General features: G+C 37.8%; 1 protein-coding gene across 2 annotated transcripts in view; it reads left to right on the top strand.

The window, feature by feature from the left end:
- The window catches only part of rhobtb4 (Rho related BTB domain containing 4), a 204,587-nt gene that overhangs the window by 58,199 nt on the left and 119,940 nt on the right, over positions 1-26,448 (top strand). Inside the window, exons 2-3 of one of the 2 annotated variants that reach the window (XM_028804661.2) lie at positions 12,331-12,528; positions 19,305-19,408. In XM_028804661.2, coding sequence (XP_028660494.1) covers positions 12,331-12,528; positions 19,305-19,408 — 302 coding nt within the window. Of the gene's footprint in view, positions 1-12,326; positions 12,529-19,304; positions 19,409-26,448 lie in introns of both variants that reach the window. The other variant, XM_028804662.2, reaches the window with a different exon arrangement.

Here is a 26,448-nt window from a genome sequence, read left to right as displayed (position 1 = left end):
ATGTCAACTTGACATAGTCAACATGTCGAATTTATTCTCGACATATAGTTTGTTTTTTTCTTCCGTGTCCATATTTTTTTTTCTTCACAGTGGCCCTAATGCGCTTCCATAGGGCTATACCACAAACAGCATTATAAATGCAAGTTGCAGTTTTTATTGTTTATGTATATAGCTTAGCTTGAAGCAAGGTCCATATTAATGCAGTTTGCCTAAATGATGGTACAGTTGGTAAGATGTCATCACCAAGTTGCACTTGTTTTATTTTATTTTAATTTGGTGAATACTGTGTAATGCACCTGGGCTTGAAGCCTTGAAGTAATGGTGCAACTATCAGTAATACTATTATGTATTTTATTGTTATTATTTATTAGTTTAAATATTATGCAGTTTAATGATGGTAAAATTGTTTCAAAAGTCACTTTAACGTGTCAGTGGACAGAGATTGTTAACATTAACAAAGTGTAGTTGGTTTACAAAAAATATTTACTATTTATTTCTTTTCTAATACATGTTCAGTGCAATCCAACTTTTGACAAACACCTCAGGATATTTTACTAAGTCTAAATGCCTCTTTGTATGGTTGAAAATATGTTGTCAAAATCATAGTTTAAGCTTTTGCAAAATTTGTTCAATTGAAGGTTCTATATTTTGACTGCATCTGTCATGCAATGTGATTCCTTCTCTTTAGTGCCACCCCCTTGAAAACTATCACTTTATGGGGCCATGCAAACCTGGATTAATACTTGTGTGCACATTAAAATGTATTTTTGTACGATGTACAATTCTCATAACAGTCTAATAGGTTATTCTTAGCCAGTCTACTGTAGTAATTGCAGTGGAAAATGTGGTTAACATCCACTCATGCATGGGGAAAAAAATACCGTCTAATACCGTGAAACCGGCATAATTTAGAAAAATACCGTGATATAGAATTTTGGTCATACCGCCCACCTCTACTTTCTAGGTAAAGTACCAAATTAAGTCACGTTTTTGGGTATGTCTCATGGACAGTAATCTGCAGTTACATCTTGGGCCATCACTCCCCTGATTCCTGGCTATAAACAATGAATCTTGTCTAGCATATATCTGAAGCTGACTAATGTAAGCGCTTGTAATTTATAAAAAGTAAGTTTTATTTCTAAACCTGTTTAAGTAAAGTATAGAGGGTAGGTTCATTTTTACTAATTGAGGTTTCCCAATTTCTGTTTCTTCACTGCTCTTCTTCATTGGTGTTTTTTACAGTGATTTCATCTCAAAAATTAATAAACAATTGATGATATAATTACCAGGTAAACGTATAGTATATATTTTATTTGTAGGGCTAACATTTAGTGTCCTCTTCAAGGGAATATGTTGATTTCTTATTGTTCATCCCACTTAGCTTGTTGACAACTAGAGCTACATACCTCAGTAATAAAGTTTAAGACCCATTGGTTATGGGACTGAAGTGTTGCACAAGGCCTAAACAAAAAGTACAAATAAACACAAACTAAATACTACTGTCCTACTTTGTCAGCCTTTGCAGTTAATCGCCCTTTTAGTGCCTTGGGGTGGTAAGCACTCAACCTCCCTGTCTGTCTCTCTGTTGCTTTCTTTATCAAGGCCATCTGCCAAACTGTAGGTTTTATAGTCCTGCTAGTTATCTCTTGATCCATTAGTCAGATACATTTGACATTTGTGGAGTTGCTTGTGTGCTACTGTCTGGGTGGAGATCTGCTTGGGGTATTTGTGATATACCTTGTATGACTAGATGTACCACAACCAGTAGCCTAAAAATGCAGTTGGGCTTTCTGACTGGATCTTGTTTATATCCCCAGAATGTTAGAATAGGTAAGAGTAACTTAGAGGCATGGTTTTAAATCATCCTAAGTAGAAGTTCCAATAACAAACATTCTTACTACACAATTGGGTATTCCAGATGTGTCCAGCACATACTCTCTTGAAAGTCGTCAAATGACAGCACAGTACCTCTTTTTACCGGAGTGATTGAAATATGCAGCCACTGACCAAATGACTCAACTGTAGAGTTTAGTCAATGACATTTGATCCAAAGTTCTGTGGTCTCAAAAATAATTATGAACAGTTATCTGTTCAGATATGGGAACACTGAAATACAATAACAATTTGGTACTTGGAATTTAAATCAGGGAGACTGTACCTTCTAGTGACCACCTCCAGATTTCTTTAATATTTCTCACTTTTGCACTTAAGTTTCCCAGTAATTCTACTAAATAAGAAGTATCATTATGAGCGCTTAATTCTTTGTCTTGAAAATGGACAAATACTTTGCATACAGTAACTGTTACATTAAAACAACCACGTTTTACTCCCAGTAACTCATATTGAGGAGACCAGATACAAATTGACTATTTAGAAACCCAGCCAGGCCTTGTGAATTTCTCAGCACCTGCCTCACCTTTTTTCCTGCTGGACAATTTTAGAGTAAAGATAAACTCTTCTTGATTTACAGTTGTGATTCTAGACCTGATACCTTTCATATAGATACTATATCTAAACTTATAAGTTGTTTTTGCATCTAATGCAATAAACTCATACTGTTGCTGTTATATCTGTCCACCTGTCTTTCTGAATGAAACAACTGAGCTTCCAGTAAACCAATTTAATTGAAATTTGGCACACTTAAAAATTTAGTTTTTATTGAGCTATCTTGAATAGAACTCCTTGTTCAGAGTTTTAAAATTTCAACAACTTCCATTGAAAAGCACTGACAAATTTTTCAGACTCAAACGTTTTAACACTAGAATCCCTGAAGCCTACAGAAAAATGCATAATCCCGGCCCACCTTAAATTCCTTCGCAACCCTCCATTAGTGTCTTTTGTTTCGTAAATGTGTCGATCAGCACAAGTAGCAAGCAGCCTGCTATCAAATCCCCCTAACCCCATTCTCATCAGAGCCGGCCTTAGGGCGAAGCGAACGAAGCAACCGCTTCGGGCCCACAGCTGGAGGGGCCCACTGCGCCCAAGGTTTTTTTATACCTGTGATGCGACGCTGCTGCGGAGGGCCCAATGGAGCAACAGACTCCTTCACTCCAACTTCTATTACTAATTTTTTTATATATATAATTCACGGCAACATATTCCATCACTTAATTACTCCATGTGGACATCTCCACTTGGCACTCCAATCTTCATTACGTTTCACTCAGGCCCACGTGCCTGTTGCCGCCTCCGCAGCTCATCTGTGCCTCTGTCCTCAGTAGACGGCCACTTACGCTTCAGTTAGGGCCGCTCCGCCGCACTGCATTCTCGACAGAGCATAAAAGGGGCCCTTTTCTTCGTAAAGCCATCACTTTCCTTCATATCAATATATTTCCATTTTGTTAGAAAGAACGTCTTGTAGATAGTAGTTAGGCCTTGCCGAATTTCCACAATTTGAAATTATTGTATTCCAAATGTCTTCAGTTCCACTGCCAAAGAAATATAAATCAGGTGCTCAAAAACGTAAAGAAAAAGCAGCGAAAGATGAATTCTTCGCTACCCAAAAAGGCGCTTTGCAACGCTTCCTAACGAAAACGGTTAGCTCTAGCAGCAGCAGCAGCAGCACTAGCACCAGGACTGAACTTCCATTAGTCGAAGATACCGCAAAGCCATCCAAGCCCCACAAACCTGTATCCGACTCTGAGGAGTCAGAAGCCAATGACGTTAAGAATGACATGGACATGGGTTTTTTGTCAGGTTCAGCAACGTTGCCAGCCGTTTCGGTTTCTAACCAGAAAGATGAAGATCACGACGAGGCTGATAATGATTTTGATTCCTTTAGTTGGGGAGATCCAGGTTTGTGGGGTGCAGCAATCACCGACAAGGAACATGTCTTCCTAGTCCAAAAGGGGCCCTTTCGCGAAACCGGGATTCATTATCTGACGAATGATAATGGGCGCCATTTTTCTGATTCCTTTTATTCCTAAAAATTACCAAATGGGGAATTTGTTGACAGGCCCTGGCTTGTTTACTCAAAGAACAAAAATGCAATTTTTTGTTTCTGCTGCAAGTTATTCTCGAATATCCAGATCAAATTGACTACTGATGGTTGCGGTGATTGGAGAAATTTGTCCCGAGACGTGTGCAGTCACGAAATATCTGCCAACCATATACGTGCCTTTAAGGATTGGTTGGAACTTCAAAATCGCTTGAAGGCAGGATGTACCATTGATAAGCGTGCACAAGAACTTCTGCTAAGAGAAATTGAGCATTGGCGCAATGTATTAACAAGAATTATTGCTATTATTCAGTTTCTGGGTGAAAGAAATCTGGCGTTTCGAGGTTCTAGCGATCATATATTTGCCCCACATAATGGCAATTTTCTTGGGTTAGTGGAATTGTTAGCCAACTTTGATCCGTGCATGCAAGAGCATGTTCGAAGGATTACAGACAATGAAATCCATGATCATTATCTGGGTAAAAACTTGCAAAATGAAATAATTCAGTTGATGGGTAATGCTACGTTAGAGAAAATAATTTCCCATATTCATAAGGTATTTCTCAATCATTCTTCAAGTTCAAGTTCAAGCACTTTATTGTCATTGTGTAACACAACGAAATTACTTTTTGTGACAGCCCCGAGGTGCATTTAAAGAAAAGTTAAATAATTCCAAATATGTCATATTGCTCAAGGTACAGCAGCATAAATTGTTATTGCACCTGTTAATGAATAATACATTACATATTCTACAGTATATTGTAATACATTAGTATATTGCACATTACCATTATAGCTTATTGCAGATGTTCAATTTAAAAATGGTTCTTCAACTGAGGAGATTCAGAGTTGAGAAAGTTTATGGCAGATGGGAAAAAGCTATATTTTAGTCTGTTTGTGCGTACACGGATTGACCTAAAGTGTCTGCCTGACAGGAGGAGCTCAAACAAAGAATTTCCAGGGTGAGTTTTGTCCTTGAGAATGTTTGCGAGTCTTATACAAGAGTTCGAGTGATGGCAGTTCAGTCCCTATAATGGCCTCTGCTGTTTTTACGACCCGCTGCAGGGCTTCTTTAGCAGCCTTGGTGCAGCTGTTGTACCAGACCATCATGCAGTTAGTTAAAATGCTCTCTATAGTGCATCTATAGAAATTAACCAGCAGTTTCTGGGGGAGGTCAGCTCTCCTTAGCTTCCTGAGAAAATAGAGGCGTTGTTGTGCTTTGCCTATTATAGCCAAGTTGTTGTCAGCCCAGGACAGGTCCTCTGAGATGGTGACTCCTAGAAACTTAAAGCTGGAAACTCTCTCCACAGGATCTGCATTGATTGTTATCGGACTGTGATTGGTCTTTTTAGTGTTCCTAAAGTCCAGAATAACTACTTTGGTCTTTTTGGTATTTAAGACCAGGTTGTTGGTGTTGCACCATTCTGTCAGATTCTGAACCTCTTCCCTATATGCAGCTTCACTGTTGTCTGTTACAAGCCCGATGACAGTTGTATCATCCGCAAATTTAACAATAATGTTTGATTGGTGGATGGGTCGACAGTCATGGGTGAAGAGTGCATAGAGAAGGGGACTTAGTACACATCCTTGCGGCACACCAGTGCTCAGGGCTAGGGTGGAGGATGTGTGTTTGCCCATCCTAACAGACTGGGGGCGGTTGGTGAGAAAATCCAGTAACCAGTTGCATATGGACGGAGCAAGTCCTAGTGCATAGAGTTTTTGGATCAGCTGGTTAGGTATGATGGTGTTAAATGCAGAGCTGTAGTCAATGAAGAGCATCCTAACATAGGCATTGGGCTTTTCCAGGTGCGAGAGGGCACCATGTAGAGCCACACAGATGGCGTCCTCAGCTGATCTGTTTGATCGATAGGCAAACTGGTGTTGGTCTAGATCAGCTGGGATGGAGGCTTTGATGTGGGTGATTACCAGTCGTTCAAAGCACTTTGCGATGACAGGGGTGAGAGCAACTGGTCGATAGTCATTAAGACATGGTCGATAGTCATTAAGACAGGTCATCCTCGGTTTTTTGGGAACAGGTACAATGGTTGTGGATTTCAGGCACAAGGGCACTACCCCTGAGGAGAGAGAGAGGTTGAATATGTCTGTAAATACCTCCGCTAATTGGTCGGAGCAGGCCTGGAGCACACGTCCTTGCACATTATCAGGACCTGCTGCCTTCCTTGTATTGATGTTTTCGAGTGCCCGCCGCACATCATGTATGTGTACGACCAAAGGCTGTGAGTCTCCATTTAGCTCGAAGCTGACTGGAGGCTGGTTATTGTCCTTGTCAAACCGTGCAAAGAAACTGTTAAGTTCCTCTGCTAGGTTGGCATTGCTATTGGCCAGTGTGTCTTGTACGTCATTTTTCTTTTTGTAATCTGTGATTAATCGGATGCCTTGCCACATCCGCTGTGAGTTTGAGTTACTGTCAAAGTCCTCCTCAATCCGTTGTTTGTACATTAGTTTAGCAGACTTGATGCCCTTCTTGAGGTTGGCTCTGGCAGCTCTATAGGCTGAGGTGTCTCCTAATTTAAAGGCTTTGTCCCTTTCCCTGAGCAGCTGTTTGACTTCACTATTCATCCATGGTTTCTCATTTTGGTAGACCTTAATCCTTTTGTTGACAGTGACATTGTCCACACAGTAATTAATATATGACAGCACAGATGAAGTATATGTCTCTAAGTCTGTCTGATGAGAAAATATTTTCCAGTCTGCTTGTTCAAAGCAGTCCTGGAGTTGGCAAATGGCCGTTTCAGGCCAAACCTTAACAGTCTTGCTAATTGGATTAGTACTGCTGATAAGGGCTTTGTGCGCTGGAACAAGAGACAAAGAGAGATGATCAGATTTGCCGAGGTGGGGGCGAGGAATGACCTTATAGGCGTCTTTTATGTTTGTATAGACGTGGTCTAAGGTGTTTTCCCCTCTGGTTTTACAATGTACATGCTGATAAAATCTGGGGAATACATCCTTAAGATTCGCTTGATTGAAATCCCCAGCAATGATAAAAACTGCATCAGGATGCGAGTTCTGTTGTTTACTGATAATGTCAAACAATTTTTCAAGCGCTGACTTAACATGAGCCTGAGGAGATATGTATACTGCCGTAACAATAATGACGGTATATTCTCTCAGTAGGTAAAACGGTCGGCATCTTAGCATCATATATTCCACGTCCGAACAACAGAACTTGTTGATTATAGTTGTATTAGTGCACCAAGCATTATTAGTATAGACGCACAGCCCTCCACCTGTTTTCTTACCGGAATCGGGGGTTTGATTGGTTCGATGGAGTGTGCAACCTGCAAGCTCAACTGCTGTGTCCGGTATGGTGGGATCCAGCCATGTCTCTGAAAAAAATCAAAAGGCAGCAGTCCCTTGTAGTTTTATGTGTGGAAATATCCAGTCGGAGCTCGTCCATTTTATTTGCGAGTGATCTAGTATTTGCAAGAAAAATGCTAGGAAGAGGGGTTTTATGCAGAGCAGCCTTTAGCCTAGTTAGTAATCCTGCTCGCTTGCCTCTTTTTTGCTTCCTCTCCCTGTGCCGTCTTCGTGGCCGTCTTCCAAGTATAGGAGTCATCGTAGGTCCCGGTGATCTGAGAATCTCCTGTGGTATTTCTTCTGTGTTATAATAATTAACTTTGCTATTAGAGCTGATCTGTAGAAGCTCTTGACGACTGTAGTGGATGTTCGCTTCCGTGTGTAAAACGATGAAAGTCAATATTAAGAACAATAAGAGCAGAAAAGAGCACCTATTCGGGGAGCACAAAGCCGCTGCGTCTGTGCGCTCCGCCATTGACCACCCGTTTTTTTCACTGCACTCCTGATATAAGCCATGAAGAGCAGATGACGATGATAATAAGGATCGTTCATATTGATGGCTCCTCAGTGAAAGTTCGAGAATATTTTGTAGGGTACATAGCTGTTGATGATAGCACTGGCTCCAATCTCACAGACCAATGCTTACGGATGCTCTCGGAGTTGAAATTGGACCTAGGCAACTGTAGGGGACAGGGATATGATAACGGTTCCAATATGAAAGGCAAACACAGTGTCGTTCAAAAACGAATACTGGATAAAAATCCACGAGCATTCTACATCCCATGCAGTTGTCATAGCCTTAATTTGCTTGTTGGAGACATGGCTAAATCGTCACCAACTGCCATGTCGCTTTTTGAAACGTTACATCAGATCTATTTGCTGTTTAGTGCTTCTACAGTACGCTGGCAGATTCTGGAGAAGCACATCAATAATTTCACTCTGAAGCGCATTTGTGACACTAGATGGGAATGCAGGATTGAGAGTGTTAAAGCTGTCAGATTTCAAATAGGCTCTGTGTATGACGCACTGGTAGATGTTTCTGAAGATTCTAAAGATCCTAAGGCTAGAACTGAAGCCGCTGCATTAGCCAAGCAGCTGAAAAATTTTCCATTTCTTGTTTCCTTAGCGATTTGGTACGACATTCTTTCACAGATCAATGTAGCCAGCAAAATTTTGCAAAATGAAAATATGCACTATGATGTTGCTCTCAAATGCATCAACAGTGTCTCTGACTATTTGGTTTCGTACAGAGAAAATGGACTAGAATTAGCAGAAGCTACAGCCAGAGAGCTCGCTAATGAATTGGAGATGCCTTCCGAGGATGTCGCATTTCCTGTAGTAACCAGTTTACGCAGGAGACGAACAAAGCGCAATTTCGATTATGAAGTCCAGGATGAGTTAATAACTGATCCAAAAAAAAAGTTTTGCACAGAATTCTTTCTTGTCCTTCTGGATCAAGCAATCATGTTCATGAATGAGAGGTTTGATCAAATGAAACAGCATTTTGACAATTTTGGATTTCTGCACAATTATCAGTTAATATCATCCATGGATGATAATACCTTGATTAAATACTCTATGGACTTGAAAATTGCATTAACTGACTCGAAGAATAATGAATCAGACATTGATCCACACGCACTATGCAGTGAAATTCGCATGTTTGCCAATTTAGTTCCTAGCAACTCAATGGCCATGCAAGCACTGCAATATCTGTATGAGAAGGAGTTGGCAACTGCCATACCTAATGTTGCTGTGGCTCTCAGAATAGCATTGACTGTGCCTATAACGGTATCTTCGGCGGAGAGGAGTTTTTCAAAACTCAAGCTTATCAAAAATTACTTGCGAAGCTGCATGAGCCATGAACATCTGAATAGTCTGGCATTGATTTCAATTGAGCAAGAGATAGTGTTATCTCTTGATTATTCTGAACTTATTCATGAGTTTGCCAGTGCCAAGGTTCGAAAAGTGTCTTTTGTGTGAAATAGACAATATCTGCTGGTAAGTTATTTTATACGGAAATCTGAATATCTTGAAAGTATGAAAACAAGCTTTAAAACCGAATAAAAATGTAAAAACAAAATAATGTGGATCTTATCTTCATAAAATAAAAACAATATATAAAAAATATAAAAAGCAAAAAAAAAGTGCTTGGCCTAGCTATTTACCTCCACGTGCTGCCTGGTGCAAACAGCAAAAGCTGGCTAAAATGTAGCTTTATCTGTTAATGTATCGTCACTAAAGACATTTATGCGGGCCCACTCCGACCTCCATCACTCATACCCTTCACTCAGGGCCTTGTATGACAGTCTGCGCTGACAGCCTGCAAATTTGGCTCCTGTCAGTGTGTTACGGTTACGATTGTCAGTGTCAAACGGAAATCGTCAAAAAGTGATGGTTGTAGATGCCGGGAAAACGCATTTCTGCAGCTCAGAATGCAGGAAATCGCTTGCCGGCCAGAGCTCTGCCCTGGACCCCCTAGCTGCAGGGGTCGGGCCCCTCGGTATCAGTTTGCTTCGGGCCCGAAATTGTCTAGGGCCGGCTCTGTCCCCATCCTTCTTGATGGAGCTCAACTCTGGCAAAAAGTTCTCCCAGCTGAAGCCAGGACTTCTTATCTGTGTGTGAGGTGCCTGGAGTTGTATAGGGTAAATGATATATCGTCATTTGGAATACATACATTTCATGTATGTTCCGTGTCTACAACAATCTGTGTAAAAATAGGATGAAATGCAAGGCAGGAATTGTTGAAAACATAACTAAAAAAGAAGCGTTTTTCATATTTTAGTAATAATTGACAAAGTGTAGACATGAAGTGTCTGAGTAGTGTGTGAAGACTGAAGTCCAAATATCAAATTAACACTTTCGCAAAAGGTACATATATAACAAAACAAGTGCGCTTTTATTCAAGAATATAACCATAGAAAAAGAAATCGGGTTAGGGTACGATGTTGAGAATAAAAACATACATTTGATTTGAGTCTGTAACAGCCAGTGTAAATTTATGGTACTTGTAAAAGTTAGCTTTTTTTTTTTTTAATTCAGTTTTATTCTCTCAGTCATGTTCATGCTCCCCCCGATCTGACACTGCTGTTTTCAGATAAACACATGCTATAACAGAGCTGAACTCAGATGAGGATGATGGTCTTTATATGAAAAAAATGTATATGTTACTTATATAAAACTGCTTATATAAAATGCAAATCGAATGTTATTTACCTATTTACCTTGATTTATTTACTTATCTTCCTACAGTGTGAAGTCACAAGTAGACTGCAGAGCATTACTTTGTGTACTTTGTCAGTATGCCCGTGTCGATCAAACACAGAAAGCTGTAGTCTACTTCCATCAGAAAACATAATCACAAGCAGGACTTTGCATGATACCTTGGCGAGCTCGGCATGCCCTGCTTTTTCTTTGAAGGATACACGTGTGGCACATTGACTGGCAGGATGATGCCAGACCTGTTGCTGCATCCAAACAATGCCATCTTTCTCCTTTACACCTGGTGCAGCTATGTGAGTGGATGTTTCTTGTGGGGAGGGCTTCAGTTCTCTTTCTCCGATGTAGAACCTTCATCCTCATTTGAATTCATCTCTGTTATAGCACATGTTTATTTGAAAACGGCAGTGTCAGATCAGGGGGAACGTGAATGTGACTGAGAGAGTAAAACTGAATAAAAAAAACCAAACACTAACTTTTACAAGTAAAATAAATTTACATCAGCTGTTATAGACTCAAATCAAATTTATGTTTTTATTCTATAACAGTAACAATAAGAGCAGTTCACTACTCAAAATGGTCATGCTTGGAATCGAACCAGCAACCTCTTGATTATGAGTCAGCAGTTCTTACCGCTGCACTACCCAAGCTGTCATATCAAAGTTGTACCCTAACCCGATTTCTTTTTCTGTGGTTATATTCTGAATAAAAGCACACTTGTTTTGTTACATATCTGTACCCTTTATGAAAGTGTTTATTTGATATTTGGACTTCAGTCTTCACACATTATATACTTTATGTCTACATTTTGTTAATTATTAAAAAAATATGAAAAACGTTTCTTTCTTAGTTATGTGTTCAACAATTCCTGCCTTGTATTTCATCCTACATTTACACAGATTGTTGTAGACACGGAACACACATGATATGTATGTATTCCAAATGACAATATATTATTTACCCTATACAACTCCAGGCACCTCACACGCAGATAAGGAGCTTTGACTTGAGCTGAGAGGATTTTTTGCCCGAGTTGAGCTCCGTTAAGTGGGTGGGGATGGGATAACAGGCTGCTTACTGCTTGTGCTGATCAACACTTTACAAATTAAAAGATGCTGATGGAGAGGTGCATCTCCCTATTATAATTGTATAAATTTATATTTTCTAATACCAGTCTCAGTTGCGTTGATATCGGTTATCATGAATGTAAATAAAAAATGTTGTAAAAATATAGACAATATATCTTTGCCACAACCAATGTTTGTAGTTTCTGATTGTTTTATTAGGAGAAAAAAAGAAAGGATTTTGAGATTAATCCCTGCCATCATTTAAGAACTTGAATTTCTCCCTAATTCTCTTGCTAGATAGGCCTGCAATATGGATGGAATGGTCTTTACTCAGAAATTTCTTATTCTCCTTAGATGAACAGAGATGCATCCAATGATACCATACTGAGCTTCTGTGCGCAGAACTGTGAGAATCTTTCTTGATAATGATAAGACGCCCTACTGATCTTCTTATTAATTTTAATATGTAATATAATTTCCGTTTAGATTGATTCATCAGAATATAAACAGGTGATAGTAATAAGCTTATTCCTAGCCTCCTGATAAATCTTTCTGTGCGGTTTTTATAGTGAATGGGCATTTTCTCAATTTTGTGGTTCATGTATAGTACGTCAAAACTTGAAAGTTGTTCCATTTCTTGTAATTATGTTACTAGGATCAAGACACTCAACAGACTTTGTCAGTACCCACATGTTGGAGGCTGAATTAATGTACAGTATGATAACAATATACTTTAAACATGGATAATGACCATATTCATCTGTTTTACCTTGGTTTTCCTTAAGGCAGCTCTCCATGGATATAGATACAGACTATGAGAGACCAAATGTTGAGACACTAAAATGTGTGGTGGTTGGAGATAACGCTGTGGGGAAGACACGACTGATTTGTGCAAGAGCCTGTAATGCCACCCTCACCCAGTACCAACTGCTTGCCACCCATGTGCCTACTGTCTGGGCAATTGACCAATATCGAGTGTGTCAAGAGGTAAGAGAACTGTGTTTGTTTTAATATATTTTTGAAAATTGTTTTTTGATGCTAGGGTTGCTCTGATTAAGTTTTTCTAGGGCCGATACTGATCACCAATTTTATTAGAATTGAACAATTTTTTTTATACAGATATTTTTTTTTATTTATTTACTTTTTACATTTTTTGTTACATGTTGTGTATTAGAATTTGTTTGATAAGATTCAGTCCAGGAATTGTGAGATCACAGCATATTGTGTTTTGCTATACATATTGCCACAATGTAGCTCATCAAAAATGAAGTGAAGGGAGGTGAATATTGCCTATATTTTCTTTGAGGGATGCTCTGATCAGGTTTTTTTAGGGTCAAAATCAATGACTAATATCATGTTACGAGAATTGGCAAATTCCAGTGCTGATTTTCTTTTCTTTTTCTTTATTCTTTAAAAAAAATTCAACTATGCTCCTGCATAACCAGGTGTTTAGAAGCCTTATGTTCTATATTAAAGTGACTACTACTACTTATATTCTACTCAGTTTAAAGACGACAAGACACAATCTAATGTGTTTCTGGATACATTACAGAGGCCACAACTAGATACTCTCAGTGTAGTAGAATTGGATAAACCTCTGACACTATTATACCTACTAGATGCTATAAACTTACTTCAGAGTGGGAAAGCCACAGGCCCTGATGGCTACCTTGTCAAATTTTATAAAAAATTCTCAGTTAAGTTAGCTCCTCTCTTATTAGCAAAGTTTATAGAAGGTAGAGACCATAAAGTCCTACCTCAAACTTCTTGCCAAGCATTAATTACCATTTTGCCTAAGCAAAATAAAGACTTATTACAATGTGCATCATACAGAGCAATCTCACTTCTGAATAATGATGTAAAGATACTCTCTAAAGTCCTAGCTAGAAGGATTGAGAAAGTGCTTCCTTTGGTAATATCACAAGACCAAACTGGATTTATTAAAAGTAGACAGTTTCCAATCTTCGACACCTGTTTAATGTAATATATTCACTCACAAAGTCTAACACCCTGTAGATGATATTATCGTTGGATGCAGAAAAAACATTTGATATGATTGAATGGAACTACCTTTTCACTACATTGGAGAAATTTGGGTTTGGCCCGAACATTTGTGCATGGATCAAACTACTGTATAATGTAACTGTCCAGAAGCTTCAGTTTGTATTAACAACATTTTTTCAGAATATTTTGAACTAGATCGTGGTACTAGACAAAGATGCCCCTTGTCACCACTGCTTTTGCAATTGCTATTGAGCCACTGGCTGTCGAAATGCTTATGAGATAAATGGGACTATCAGAGAAGGAATTGAACAGAAAATTTCACTATATGCAGAAAGTATGGTACTATATATATATATATATATATATATATATATATATATATATATATATATATATATATATATATATATATATATATCAGATCCACAAAATACTGTGCCTTCAGTCCTAACATCACTAACAGAATTTCAAAAGATTTCTGGTCTCAGAATTAATTTACACAAAAATGTGCTCTTTCCAGTGAACTCTCAAGCACATGGTATTAGATTGGACACCTTCACTTTTATTATCACAGATCAGTTTAAATACCTAGGGGTAAACATCACAAGTAAACAAAGTTCTTTATCAACAAAATTTTGCTCTCTGTATGGAAAAAATTAAGCAAGACTTGCATAGATGGTCTTCCCTCCATCTCACTTTAGCTGGAATAATTAACACTTTCAAGATACATATCCTTCCTAAGCTTCTTTTTCTATTTCAAAACATTCCAATATACATCAATAAATAATTTTTTAAGAAGTTACATTCAATCATAACCTCATTTATTTGGAATTCAAAACATCCACATATCCAAAGGTGATCCTACAAAAACCTAAGGCAGAAGGTGGCTTGGTTGTACCTAACTTTCAATTTTATTACAGGGCAGCAAATATACAAACTATTAAAACCTGGACACTGAGACAAATACATGAACATACACAGGCTTGGTCCGCAATAGAAATACAATCCTGTAGTACTTCTTTATATTCCTTGTTTTGTATCCCAATAAGTATAAGTTATTGCCAATATACTAACAACCCAATTTTGCTTCATTCACTCAAAATATGGAACCAATGTAGGATGTACTTCAAGATAGAGAATCTTCTATCTGTGGCACCTCTGCACGATAACCACCTTTTTCCACCCTCTCAAACGTACACGGTTTTTAATGTCTGGAAAACATTCGGGATTAAATCACTTAGAGACCTGTACATAGACAGCATCTTTACATCCTATGAACACATTCCAAATTTAACTTTCCAGCAACGCATTTCTTTCACTACCTCCAAATCAGAAACTTTGTTAAACAAAACCTGCCCAATTTTCCTCACCTCCCACCAACCTCTATTCTGGAAAAAATATTGATCAGTCTTGAGGACTCAAGATGCATTTCTGCAATATATAAAAACCATTTAAAGTCCCTCCCTTTCAAAGATCCCATAGTACATTGGGAAAAGGATCTCTTACTCAGCATTTCAGAAAATGAGTAGAAGGCAGCCATTAGGGATGGGAATCGAAAACCGGTTCTTGTTGAGAACCGGTTCCCACTGTTTCAACTCCTTGGAACTGTTTGCCATTTTTGCAAACGATTCCCCTATCGATTCCATTCGCCTCGAATGACGTCACTGCGTTGCGTAGCGTCATTTACCCAGCAGGAAACATGGCGCCTAAGCGGCACAAATGCACAAAAGTATGATTATACTTTACGAGAAAGGATGACAACAGGGCAACTTGCAATACTTGCAAAGTAGATATTTCATCAAAGGGAGGAAACACTACGAATATGCAAAAGCATTTGCACACAAAACACGCGATAACCTTAAATGAGTGTTGTGTTTTTGATCCGCTTCGGACTAGTGAATCTCAACCCAGCAGCAGCGGTAACGTTTGCAGGTCCTCTCCAGTTAATACGGCAGGTAACTAATCAACTGACATTGCATATTATGTTAGCGCGATTTGCCTTATTGCAAACCTGCTATTACTGTGCATTGCATTTAGATGACCATGACGAGAGAGACAGACAGAGTCTGGCTGTCTCAGATGCTGGCAGTTCTCGCTGCAGTCTACCGGTAGCTTCTCCTTTCACAGAGGCGGGGAAAAGTAAAATGACACAGGCCAGGATAGACGAATGTCACCGAGCAGTGACTAAGTTTGTGGTAAAAGGCTTGCACCCATTTGCCACAGTAGATGCCCCCGATTTATGGTAAGTGAATGTGTTTAATTGTAGGCTAAGTCAGGGAATGTCAAATTTGCGTGTTCTCCTCTTACCAGATGTCTCATCCGTTTCCATTTCTGAGCTGAAACATGTGTTGAAGGCAGCCGTCACTGCAGATGGATGGGCAAGTTTTAGTCGAGATCATTACCTCACAGTAACGCTGCATTATGTCAGGAATGGCCAGGCTCAAGAAAAAGTCCTCAAAACCAAACCACTGTACCAGGCACAGACAGGGACAGCTGTAGCAGAGGAGACTGATGAGATCTTGGAGGAGTATGGTATCAAAGACAAGGTTGTGGCAGCCACTGTTGATAATGCGGCCAACATGGATGTAGCTGTCAAAATAGTTGATGGTTGTAGAATTGCACTGTGCACAGTTCCATTGGACTTGAGTTGATTGTATTTGTTGCTGGCTGATGTAGTTTTATTTTTGAGTGCTCAGCTCATATATACTTTTAAAAAGGAGAGTGTAAATGTTACTGGACATTCTTGTGTAATTGCCACAGAATAATTTATGTTATACTTTGTTATTGCTACAGAAGAATATTTATTTTATTATTATTTTATATTTACACATTTTTTTCTGGGGACCCCGTGGCACCCCATCGAGGAGCCGTAGGCTGTGGATCTCTTAAGATCTCACTGTTGGGTTTGTAAGGTCATGCTACTCCTAAATTTCTATCTTGTTCAAAGATATGATATAAAACAAAGTTCTAAGTTAATCGACCTGTGTGTTCTCCTTTTTTAAAAATAAGAATCGATAGGAGAATCGATAAAGAATCGAATTGTTAAACAGAATCGAAAATGGAATCGGAATCGTGAAAATCTTATCAATTCCCATCCCTAGCAGCCATGCACAGAATTCACTTGAGCTCCATATGCTGAAAGCATACAATTATTCAACTTAAAATTATATATCGAGTGCATCTGTCTCATTTAAAATTGTCCAAAATGTTTCCAGGTCAAGATCCAACCTGTGAACATTGCAGTCAAGTTCCAGCCTCATTGGGCCATATGTTTTGGATGTGTACCAAATTAACATCATTTTCCGCCAAAATCTTTAAATGCCTTTCAGACTGTCCTGGAATCACAGTCCCTCCTAATCCACTAAAAGATGTGTTTGGTGTACTTCCAGATGGGCTTAAAGTGGAGAAGTACAAACAAACTGTAATTTCCTTTACTTCACTATTGGCATGTAGACTTATCTTGCTCAACTGGAAGAATCCTAATTCACCTCTTTTAAGTCAGTGGTTAACTGATGTTATATATTACACTTAGAGATTCTGTACAAAACGTCTTCAAAACCTGGCAGGATCTAATCAATAACATTTTAGAATAAGCATTTAATTTGAAGAAGTTGATTCTTTTCCCTTTTTTTTTACTCTATTTATTTATTTATTTATCGTACTATTAATGCTTTATTCTGTTGGCCTAGCTCTCTTTCTCAGGGGTGGGAGTTGATTAGTTTCAAACCTAGTTTTGTAAAACTTGACTTGCTTGTATGGAATGTTATTTGATTTTAATAAATTCAGTACAATTATAAATAAATAAATAAAAAAATAATTGCAAAACAATTATAAATAGTGTATTTTTGCAATTAAAGTGTAGACCACAAGTTTAACCCATTCATTTTTATTAACAAAATTAATTTCTGTTGTGATATTGTTCACTGACCATAAAATACTAAAATAAATAAAATTATCTTGAAATAATAAATTTTTAAACTAATAAAATATTTACACAAAATGTTTAATTGTGATACTTTTGGCGAAAAAGAAAATAAAATGTTTGTCATGGTTACAAGGCAAAATTTTAATAAAATGTTCATGGGAACATTTATCAAGAAATCAAGAAGGTACAAAGCTTACATGTTGAACAACTTTATGTATTACATTGACAAATTTGTCTCTAAAGCTGACAAGCGTATTGGTTATCAGGGAACTAGTGTAAATTCCTCTTTATGTGTTGGTTTTCATGATAAAAATGTGAGCTGCTTTACAAAACACAGGCTTGCTCAGAGTCCACACTCAGACAAGGAGTGTCTGTTTTAAATAAATTAAATATTCTGAACATATTAAAGCAGATTCTTTTAATTTCTGCTGAAGAAGTGCCTCTGTTTTCTTCCACTTCAAATTCAGTTGGAAACATACACTCTACCATTCCTCTCCCTGCACAGGATGACTCCTCAATTTTCTCAGTTTATTACCTCACTTTCTTTAATGTGAAAGCCAATATTCTGGTCTGCTCACTATTGTAAAGTCTGCCTGGCTGCTCCCTGTTTATAAGAGGTTCCTGCTGCAAAATGTCAGGCATACTTCCTCAGCTACCATTATTTTTTTAAGTAAATAAGCACTACAACTAAATTACCATGGAACTCAGAAAAGCAAATACTGAAAAAATCATTTTTTGAGATTGATGCTGTGATATGATACAGCCTTTGAGAAAGACTGCAGCCTTTAGGACAGGAAATTAAAAACAAGTAGCTCTGTAACATTTCCTATCAGAGACTAGTGACACTAAAATATTCAGGGTACAAGTGCATGCAGTGCTACTGACAAGCAGTCAGGATTAACACTCTGTCAAGTGAAGATTCATTGGAATTCTTGGTGTATATTTAACTGTTTGACTATACTCAAATGTCTGCTACATCCAGTTCTAGAAGTCTTCCTATTGAGAATACTATGGGAAATGATTACAATAATTTTAGGTTGATTATGGTGAAGACTACCCTTGAAATAGAAGGTCAAATGATTAATAAAAATCTTCTCCCAGTAAAAACTAAGAAAAATAGAATCATGCTGAGTTACATGCCATTTAGATTAAACATTTCCTGCAGTTTGTTTCACTTTACAGATTGGAGTTATCTGTAGGTGAACTGTGACTGATTTAGATGTTCTAAAGCTGCTGGTACTAAACATTTTTCAAGTCAGGAGTGCTCATGTATTGTCTATGTTCACATGGATTTATATCTAGGACTGTTGTTTTTCTCCCAAAGTTAAAAACTTGATTTGTGAGTTTAAAATGCCCAATTTTCATTCCCTGGATGTGCTCTATGATGGCATGATTTCTTGTACCCGCTGCCCTGAAATGAAAAATTCTGATTTGTAAGTGAACAACTTGATTTTAAATCTTTACTGCTTAAGTGAAAACGTTAAACATTAACAGGATTTACAGAGACAACATATTGGTTTGACTTAATCATACTCCAAGAGAGGGTGTAGCTGAGGTAATAGTTAATTGTAAGGTGTTTGTTCACAATGTTTGTTTTAATGTACAAGTTTCAAGAATAACAAATTGAATAGAATCAAATCCTAAGTTACCTCAGATCACACTGGCCTGAGTCAGTTGTAACAATATTAGTAATGGTATTCTCATTAAATAAATTCCAAGACATATGCAAACATAATTTTAAATGCTAGAATATGATTGATTCTTTTACTTACCGGGATTACAACTGGCTGTTTTTGTTGAATGATTCTGTACTTTATATTTGCTCTTTACTTAGGTGTTGGAACGGTCTCGTGATGTTGTGGATGAGGTCAGTGTCTCTCTACGTCTGTGGGACACCTTCGGAGATCATCACAAGGACAGGCGTTTTGCATATGGCAGGTGTGTGTACATGCTGTGTTGGTTATTATCTATAAGACACAAGAAGTGAAGAAATTCTGCTTTGCTGATCATTTGGGGGTAAACAAACAGATGAGCACGTGAGCAAAGGTCATTTAAATAAATTGCCCAGCAGCTTATTTTTAAAGTCTAAGCAAATTTATCAGCATGGATACCGAAAAAATAAACTGTGATGAGCAGATTTTATTACAGATTCATCTTTCCATTCATCCAAGTCATATTGAGCTGGAGCCGTCACTTATGCACTTACCTATACTTTCTCATAGTTGGCCAATTTAAAGTTGGCTTCTGACTAAAGGAAAAATGTCTAATTTTTCTTAAAAATATTAAGTGTTGTTTTATATAAACCTTCAGATGACAGTGTTAATATTCCAAAGCAACATTGTAGCTTAAGAAATATGAAACTTAATACTGTTATCTGTTCAATGTTACCATTATTAAGCAGATTATTAGGGACTGGATTATTAGGGATTGTGTGTTTGTTGTAATCCAGGAACAGTGTGGCTAATGGGTTTTAGTCCAGCCAGTTTTATAATGTGGTGCTCTTTCTACCCTTTACAGAAAACACTTACTTAATTAGACTGGAAACTTTCCTTGTTCAAACTGAAATATGATATTCCTGACATTCCAAATAATATCTTTTATTTTTGTATAAAGTTTTGAAAAATGGATTTTATACAATAGAGTCTATTACATCATTTACATCTGTCATTTATTTAATTCACTTCTTTGTTTTCATTTTTCTCATTTAGTTCTTTCTTGATTATGTCATTGAATTATCAGGTAATTTTGTGTGTGTTGGAACTGTGTGTGCTCACAAATAATCAAACACACATTTCCTTCCTTTTTATTAGAACACAGTTTAAATTTAATGTTGGACATTTTTGAATTAAAATACTTAGAATTGAGAAAACAAGAAGTTTCATGCAGCATACATTTAATGGAGGAAACCGGCCTATGATTTAAGGTATCTGTTGCTCTGAAAACCAAAATCAACAGTATTCTTTAAGGACTAGGAATAAAAAACACCAGGATAGGATGAAAAAATACCTATTTAGGCTTTGATAATTGACACCATAAGCTAAAAAAGCTAAACAGAAAAAATATGCACTCAAAAAACAGTTTATATCACCTACCACTTTCTTATACTATGCCATAAAAAATATATTATCATTCAGCTTGCAATGCTCCATATGAAAAATTTACCTTAGCCTTGAGCTCAGTAACTGGATATGCCATTGTTAACGGAAGCTATTAATCAGTATTTTACAACATGGCAAACATATTTTGGTCTTTTCCTTTGTGCTTGTGTTCCTTTTTTTGAAGAATCTGGAATATTTCCTCCATGATAGCAAATCCTTAAGAGCCTGATAAAGTAAGTCATCCTTAAACTATAATGCCAATACCACTATGCTTGACCTTTGGTTTGGTGTAGAATTCAATCTTAGTTTTTCTCCAGACATAATGGAACCCATGTTGATTTAAAAAAAATAAAAATTTGGTTTGCCGTTTGACCATTATTTCGTTTATCGTGAAGATTAACGGCTCTCTCAACCATTTTTCATCTGAACAATAATGTTCTGATTATGTATTATTAAATACCAATAACCTGTGGAAGTTTTATCAGATATACAAAGTTATGGGTTATATTTGTCTGCAACTGGGTAGCACTTAAAAGAAAACTGTTCTGGTGGCTAGTGCTGGGAGGTATACCGGTTTATACCGAAAACCGTTTTTTGTTTTTGTTATGATATGGATTTTTCTTTTACCGCTACACCGGTTTAAATACCCTAAACAATGTTTGGAACGTGGTGCAGTGGGAAACTGTTTAAGGGGGGGGCCTTTTTCACTGCTACACCTCTAAACACGACATGCAACGGAGTAAATACATTAGTGGAGGTATTGAGCTGTGAAAATGGACAGAGAACATTCCAAAACTGAAGCTTTAGCAGATGATAAAGTTGAACATGATGACACAGAAGAACTTTTGCCGAAAAAAGGAGCCGTGTCTGTTGTCTGGAGATACTTTGGTTTTAAAAGGTCGGATGTGGACCAAACCACTATTTACTGCAAATGCTGTCAAGCTAAAGTTGTTGCTGGTAGTGGCAACTCCAGCAATTTGCTGCACCACCTTAGCTGCAAACATGCTTTGGAGTACCATGAATGTATGGAACTAAGATTGGCACCCTCCACGTCCTCGGGTTAAACTGAAAAAGCTAGAGGACACTCGAGTCAGACGTCACTTGTAGACATGTTTGCTAGAGGTACTGCTACAACAAAAAAAGCAAGCGGTGGATCGAGATAACCAACGCCATTACAATCCATATAGCTAACATGTCAGATTGAACATTAACAGAAAGTGTAGTTGGTTTACAAAAAATATTTACTGTTTATTCCTTTCCTAAGACATGTTCAGTGCAATACAACTTTTGACAAGCACCTCTGGAAATGAAAATATGTTGTCAAAATTATAGTTTAAGTTGTTTGCAGAATTTGTTCAATAAAAAGGTTCTATATTTTAACTGCAACTGTCATGCAGTGTGATTCCTTCTCTTCATTAGTGCCACCCACTTGAAAACTAACGCTTTATGGGGCCATGCAAACCTGTATTAATATTTGTGTGCACATTAAAATGTTTTTTTGTACAATGTGCAATTCTCATGACAGTGGAATAGGTTATTCTTAGCCAGTCAACTGCAGTAATTTCAGTGTAAAATGGGGTTAACATCCACTCATGCATGGGAAAAAAAATACAGTTGAATACCGTGAAACTGGTATAATTTTGAAAAATACCATAATATAGAATTTTGGTCATACCACCCAGCACTACTGGTGGCAATGCAAATTACCATCCAAGCCTGACTGTGGTCATTTGCTTGGTCACAGTGATATAAAGTATTGAATAAGAGAAATTGGTTGAATCAGTGATAAATAATATTTATAGGCATAAAAAATAAAGTGAACTGAACAAGAAAAGTAAATATTTTGGCTTCAACAAGTAATATTTCTCATAATTTGTGATAGTGCTCCAGTTTATTGTTTGATAGGGTATTTGACTAAATATGCTTGGTAGAAGTTGTTTTCACCAATATGATGTTGTAATTATTAATTTAATGTTTTTTTATCATTATGAAAACCATCTATTTTAGTGGACAGATGTGAAAGGAACTGGCACAAGGTAATGAGTATGCATGGCAGTTTGTAATCAGGTGATTACTAGTAGCCTCTTCACAACCCTGTTTGAAAGCATCATCAGCTTTATTTTGAGTTTGGTCTGAAAATCAATCATGCTGCCACATTAACAATGAACACAGTGTAGAGTGTGATTTTTCTAAGAGGAAATGCTAATTAACCTCTATAAATATCTGCTTCCTGTTATTATAATGAATATAAAGAAATTAATATTCTGGAAAACTTTGTTGACAATGATAATTCTTTAAGCTGACCATTGCTTTTCTTCTTCTTTCGGCTGCTCCTGTTAGGGGTTGCCACAACGGATCATCTTCTTCCATATCTTAAGCTGACCATTGCTGATTGCACAAAAATTCAGGGCATTTAGATATAATGTATCCATCATATTCTTGGCAGGCAAATGGATGCTGCTGTTTTTCTTAGTGTTATGTTTGCCGTTCTGGTTTGAGCTTTTTGTAGTCAAGACGCTTGTTTTCATAAGTTGTTTAAATCAGGAGGCTATTGTCTGCAGTGTTTTTCACAATCTAAAAAGCAAAAAAAAATTAATTTCAAGTCACAAGGTGTAAAACAGTGAAGTTCAACTATGTGACAATTAAAAGGGCTTCTTCTCTATAAATTACATTTATAGTGGGGCAAAAAAGTATTTAGTCAGCCACCAATTGTGCAAGTTCTCCCACTTAAAAAGATGAGAGAGGCCTGTAATTTTAATCATAGGTATACCTCAACTATGAGAGACAAAATGAGAAAAAAAATCCAGAAAATCACATTGTCTGATTTTTGAAGAATTTATTTGCAAATTATGGTGGAAAAAAAGTATTTGGTCAATAACAAAAATTCATCTCAATACTTTGTTATATACCCTTTGTTGGCAATGACAGAGGTCAAATGTTTTCTGTAAGTCTTCACAAGGTTTTCACACACTGTTACTGGTATTTTGGCCCATTCCTCCATGCAGATCTCCTCTAGAGCAGTGATGTTTTGGGGCTGTCGCTGGGCAACACGGACTTTCAACTCCCTCCAAAGATTTTCTGTGGGGTTGAGATCTGGAGACTGGCTAGACCACTCCAGGACCTTGAAATGCTTCTTACGAAGCCACTCCTTCGTTACCTGGTCGGTGTGTTTGGGATCATTGTCATGTTGAAAGACCCAGCCACCTTTCATCTTCAATGCCCTTGCTGATGGAAGGAGGTTTTCACTCAAAATCTGACGATTCATGGCCCCATTCATTCTTTCCTTTACACGGATCAGTCGTCCTGGTCCCTTTGCATAAAAACGGCCTCAAAGCATAATGTTTCCACCCCCATGCTTTACAGTAGGTATGGTGTTCTTTGAATGCAACTCAGCATTCTTTCTCCTCCAAACACGACGAGTAGAGTTTTTACCAAAAAGTTCTATTTTGGTTTCATCTGACCATATGACATTCTCCCAATCCTCTTCTGGATCATCCAAATGCTCTCTAGCAAACTTCAGACGGGCCTGCACATGTATTGGCTTAAGCAGGGGGACACGTCTGGCACTGCAGGATTTGAGTCCCTGGTGGCGTAGTGTGTTACTGATGGTAGCCTTTGTTACTTTGGTCCCAGCTCTCTGCAGGTCATTCACTAGGTCCCCCCGTGTGGTTCTGGGATTTTTGCTCACCGTTCTTGTGATCATTTTGACCCCACGGGGTGAGATCTTGCGTGGAGCCCCAGATCAAGGGAGATTATCAGTGGTCTTGTATGTCTTCCATTTTCTAATAATTGCTCCCACAGTTGATTTCTTCACACCAAGCTGCTTACCTATTGCAAATTCAGTCTTCCCAGCCTGGTGCAGGTCTACAATTTTGTTTCTGGTGTCCTTTGACAGCTCTTTGGTCTTGGCCATAGTGGAGTTTGGAGAGTGACTGTTTGAGGTTGTGGACAGGTGTCTTTTATATTGATAATGAGTTCAAACAGGTGCCATTAATACAGGTAACGAGTGGAGGACAGAGGAGCCTCTTACAGAAGAAGTTACAGGTCTGTGAGAGCCAGAAATCTTGCTTGTTTGTAGGTGACCAAATACTTATTTTCCACCATAATTTGCAAATAAATTCTTTAAAATCAGACAATGTGATTTTCTGGATTTTTTTTCTCATTTTGTCTCTCATAGTTGAGGTATACCTATGATGAAAATTACTGGCCTCTCTCATCATTTTAAGTGGGAGAACTTGCACAATTGGTGGCTGACTAAATACTTTTTTGCCCCAATGTAGGTATGGAAGCCATTAGACTTATGTATGAATCCTCTGTCAGAGCTAGCTTTCAGTTTTTTCTTTTTCATTTTTTGTGTTAATTGGGGTTGTTCAAATTGTGATATTGGTATATTTAATTCTTTACAAGCTAAGCAAGAAAAGTCCATAGGGGGAATACCATGATATTTTTGACTGCAAAGTAATGATATTTTATCATATCATCACATTTGAAAAATACACTACTGTATTTTTTGCACCATAAGATGCACCTGACCATTAGACGCACCTAGGTTTAGAGGAGGAAAACAAGGAAAAAAATATTCTGAACCAAATGGCATACTAATATGTTCAATAAAATATAGCAGAATAATATTTCAACCATGTAAATTCAACAGCGGTATTAAGAAAACATCATCACTGTCATTAACAAATAAAGAGAGACTTTAAGGTTCTAGTTTTATGGAAACCCCAAGAACTCCTCATCGGTAGTGTCAGAATTTATGAAGCTCAGTTGCTCACAATCACTTTGCAGGTGCATGTACCTATAATCACGCGGCATAACCTGTCCAACGCCACCAGGGGACAAAGCACGTTTGGACCAATGCTCCCTGAAGTTATATCGCCAGTCTAGTCCCATCTATATTTGTAATGCCACAAAGCCCTTCATCTCGTGTTTTGTTGTGGGTTTCCAGTTTGAAAAACGAGAATGCGGTGCAAGCACAGCCCTCGATTCAAAAAATTGCTCTGCATACCTGTTTGTCTCGTCTGACAGTAGCTGAAAGGCAGCTTCAGGAAAGAACAGCCTGAAGTAGTCCAGCGGCTGGTAATTATGTCGAGTCCAACAGCAAGCCATACTGTCTTGTGAAGTCCGGTAGCCAGTTTGGCTCCCACGGATCAATGTCTAGGTATTCCTCCCACACGAACCTTGCCATAGGTGCATCGGCTGCACGAATGTGCTCAGCTGGTGTCCCGATCAGCAGATGCCAGTTCCTCACTCTCTTGTTCGATCTCCTGATCACTCTCGACAAAATCAGATTCTGAAAAATCAGAGTCCGACTCAGTGATAATGCGCAAAACATCGTCTGCTGAGTATTTTGTTTTCTGTACTCGCTTAGCTCCCTCGTGAGATGTTGATGCCATCTTGCCTTTGCTTACATTTGTTTACATTTTGCAACTCACACACATGCAAGGATTAGATGCCGAGTCAATGAGTCTAACATTCCTCCAAGCACAGAGGGAATGCCTGTAACGTAACAGTGAGTTTTGTTGCCCTCTACCCCTGGATGTCGACTTTTGTCAGGTAATACACATCATGGTCTGTGACGCAATATTCACTCCATAAGACGCACAGACATTTCCAATCTTCTTTTGGGGAAAAAAAAGTGTGTCTTATGATGCGAAAAATATGGTATTTCAGTATAAATTCAGCTTTGCAACTGTAAATGGAAGTATATTACATGAACTTGTGAAAAGTGCCATCAGTTGGACAAAAAGCAAAAAAAAAAAGTTTTTTTAATGCAAAAATAAAGAGTACATAAAAAATGGATGAAATTGAAGGTAATAAATAAAAAGCAAAACATTACTTAGGTGATGATAATCAATATAAATTGGTACCACCTCA

Source organism: Erpetoichthys calabaricus, chromosome 7 (genome assembly GCF_900747795.2).
Source record: "Erpetoichthys calabaricus chromosome 7, fErpCal1.3, whole genome shotgun sequence".
Classification (NCBI taxonomy): Eukaryota; Metazoa; Chordata; class Cladistia; order Polypteriformes; family Polypteridae; genus Erpetoichthys; species Erpetoichthys calabaricus.
The sequence above is the reverse complement of the archived record's forward strand: the minus strand, read 5'-3'. Positions and strand labels throughout refer to the sequence as shown.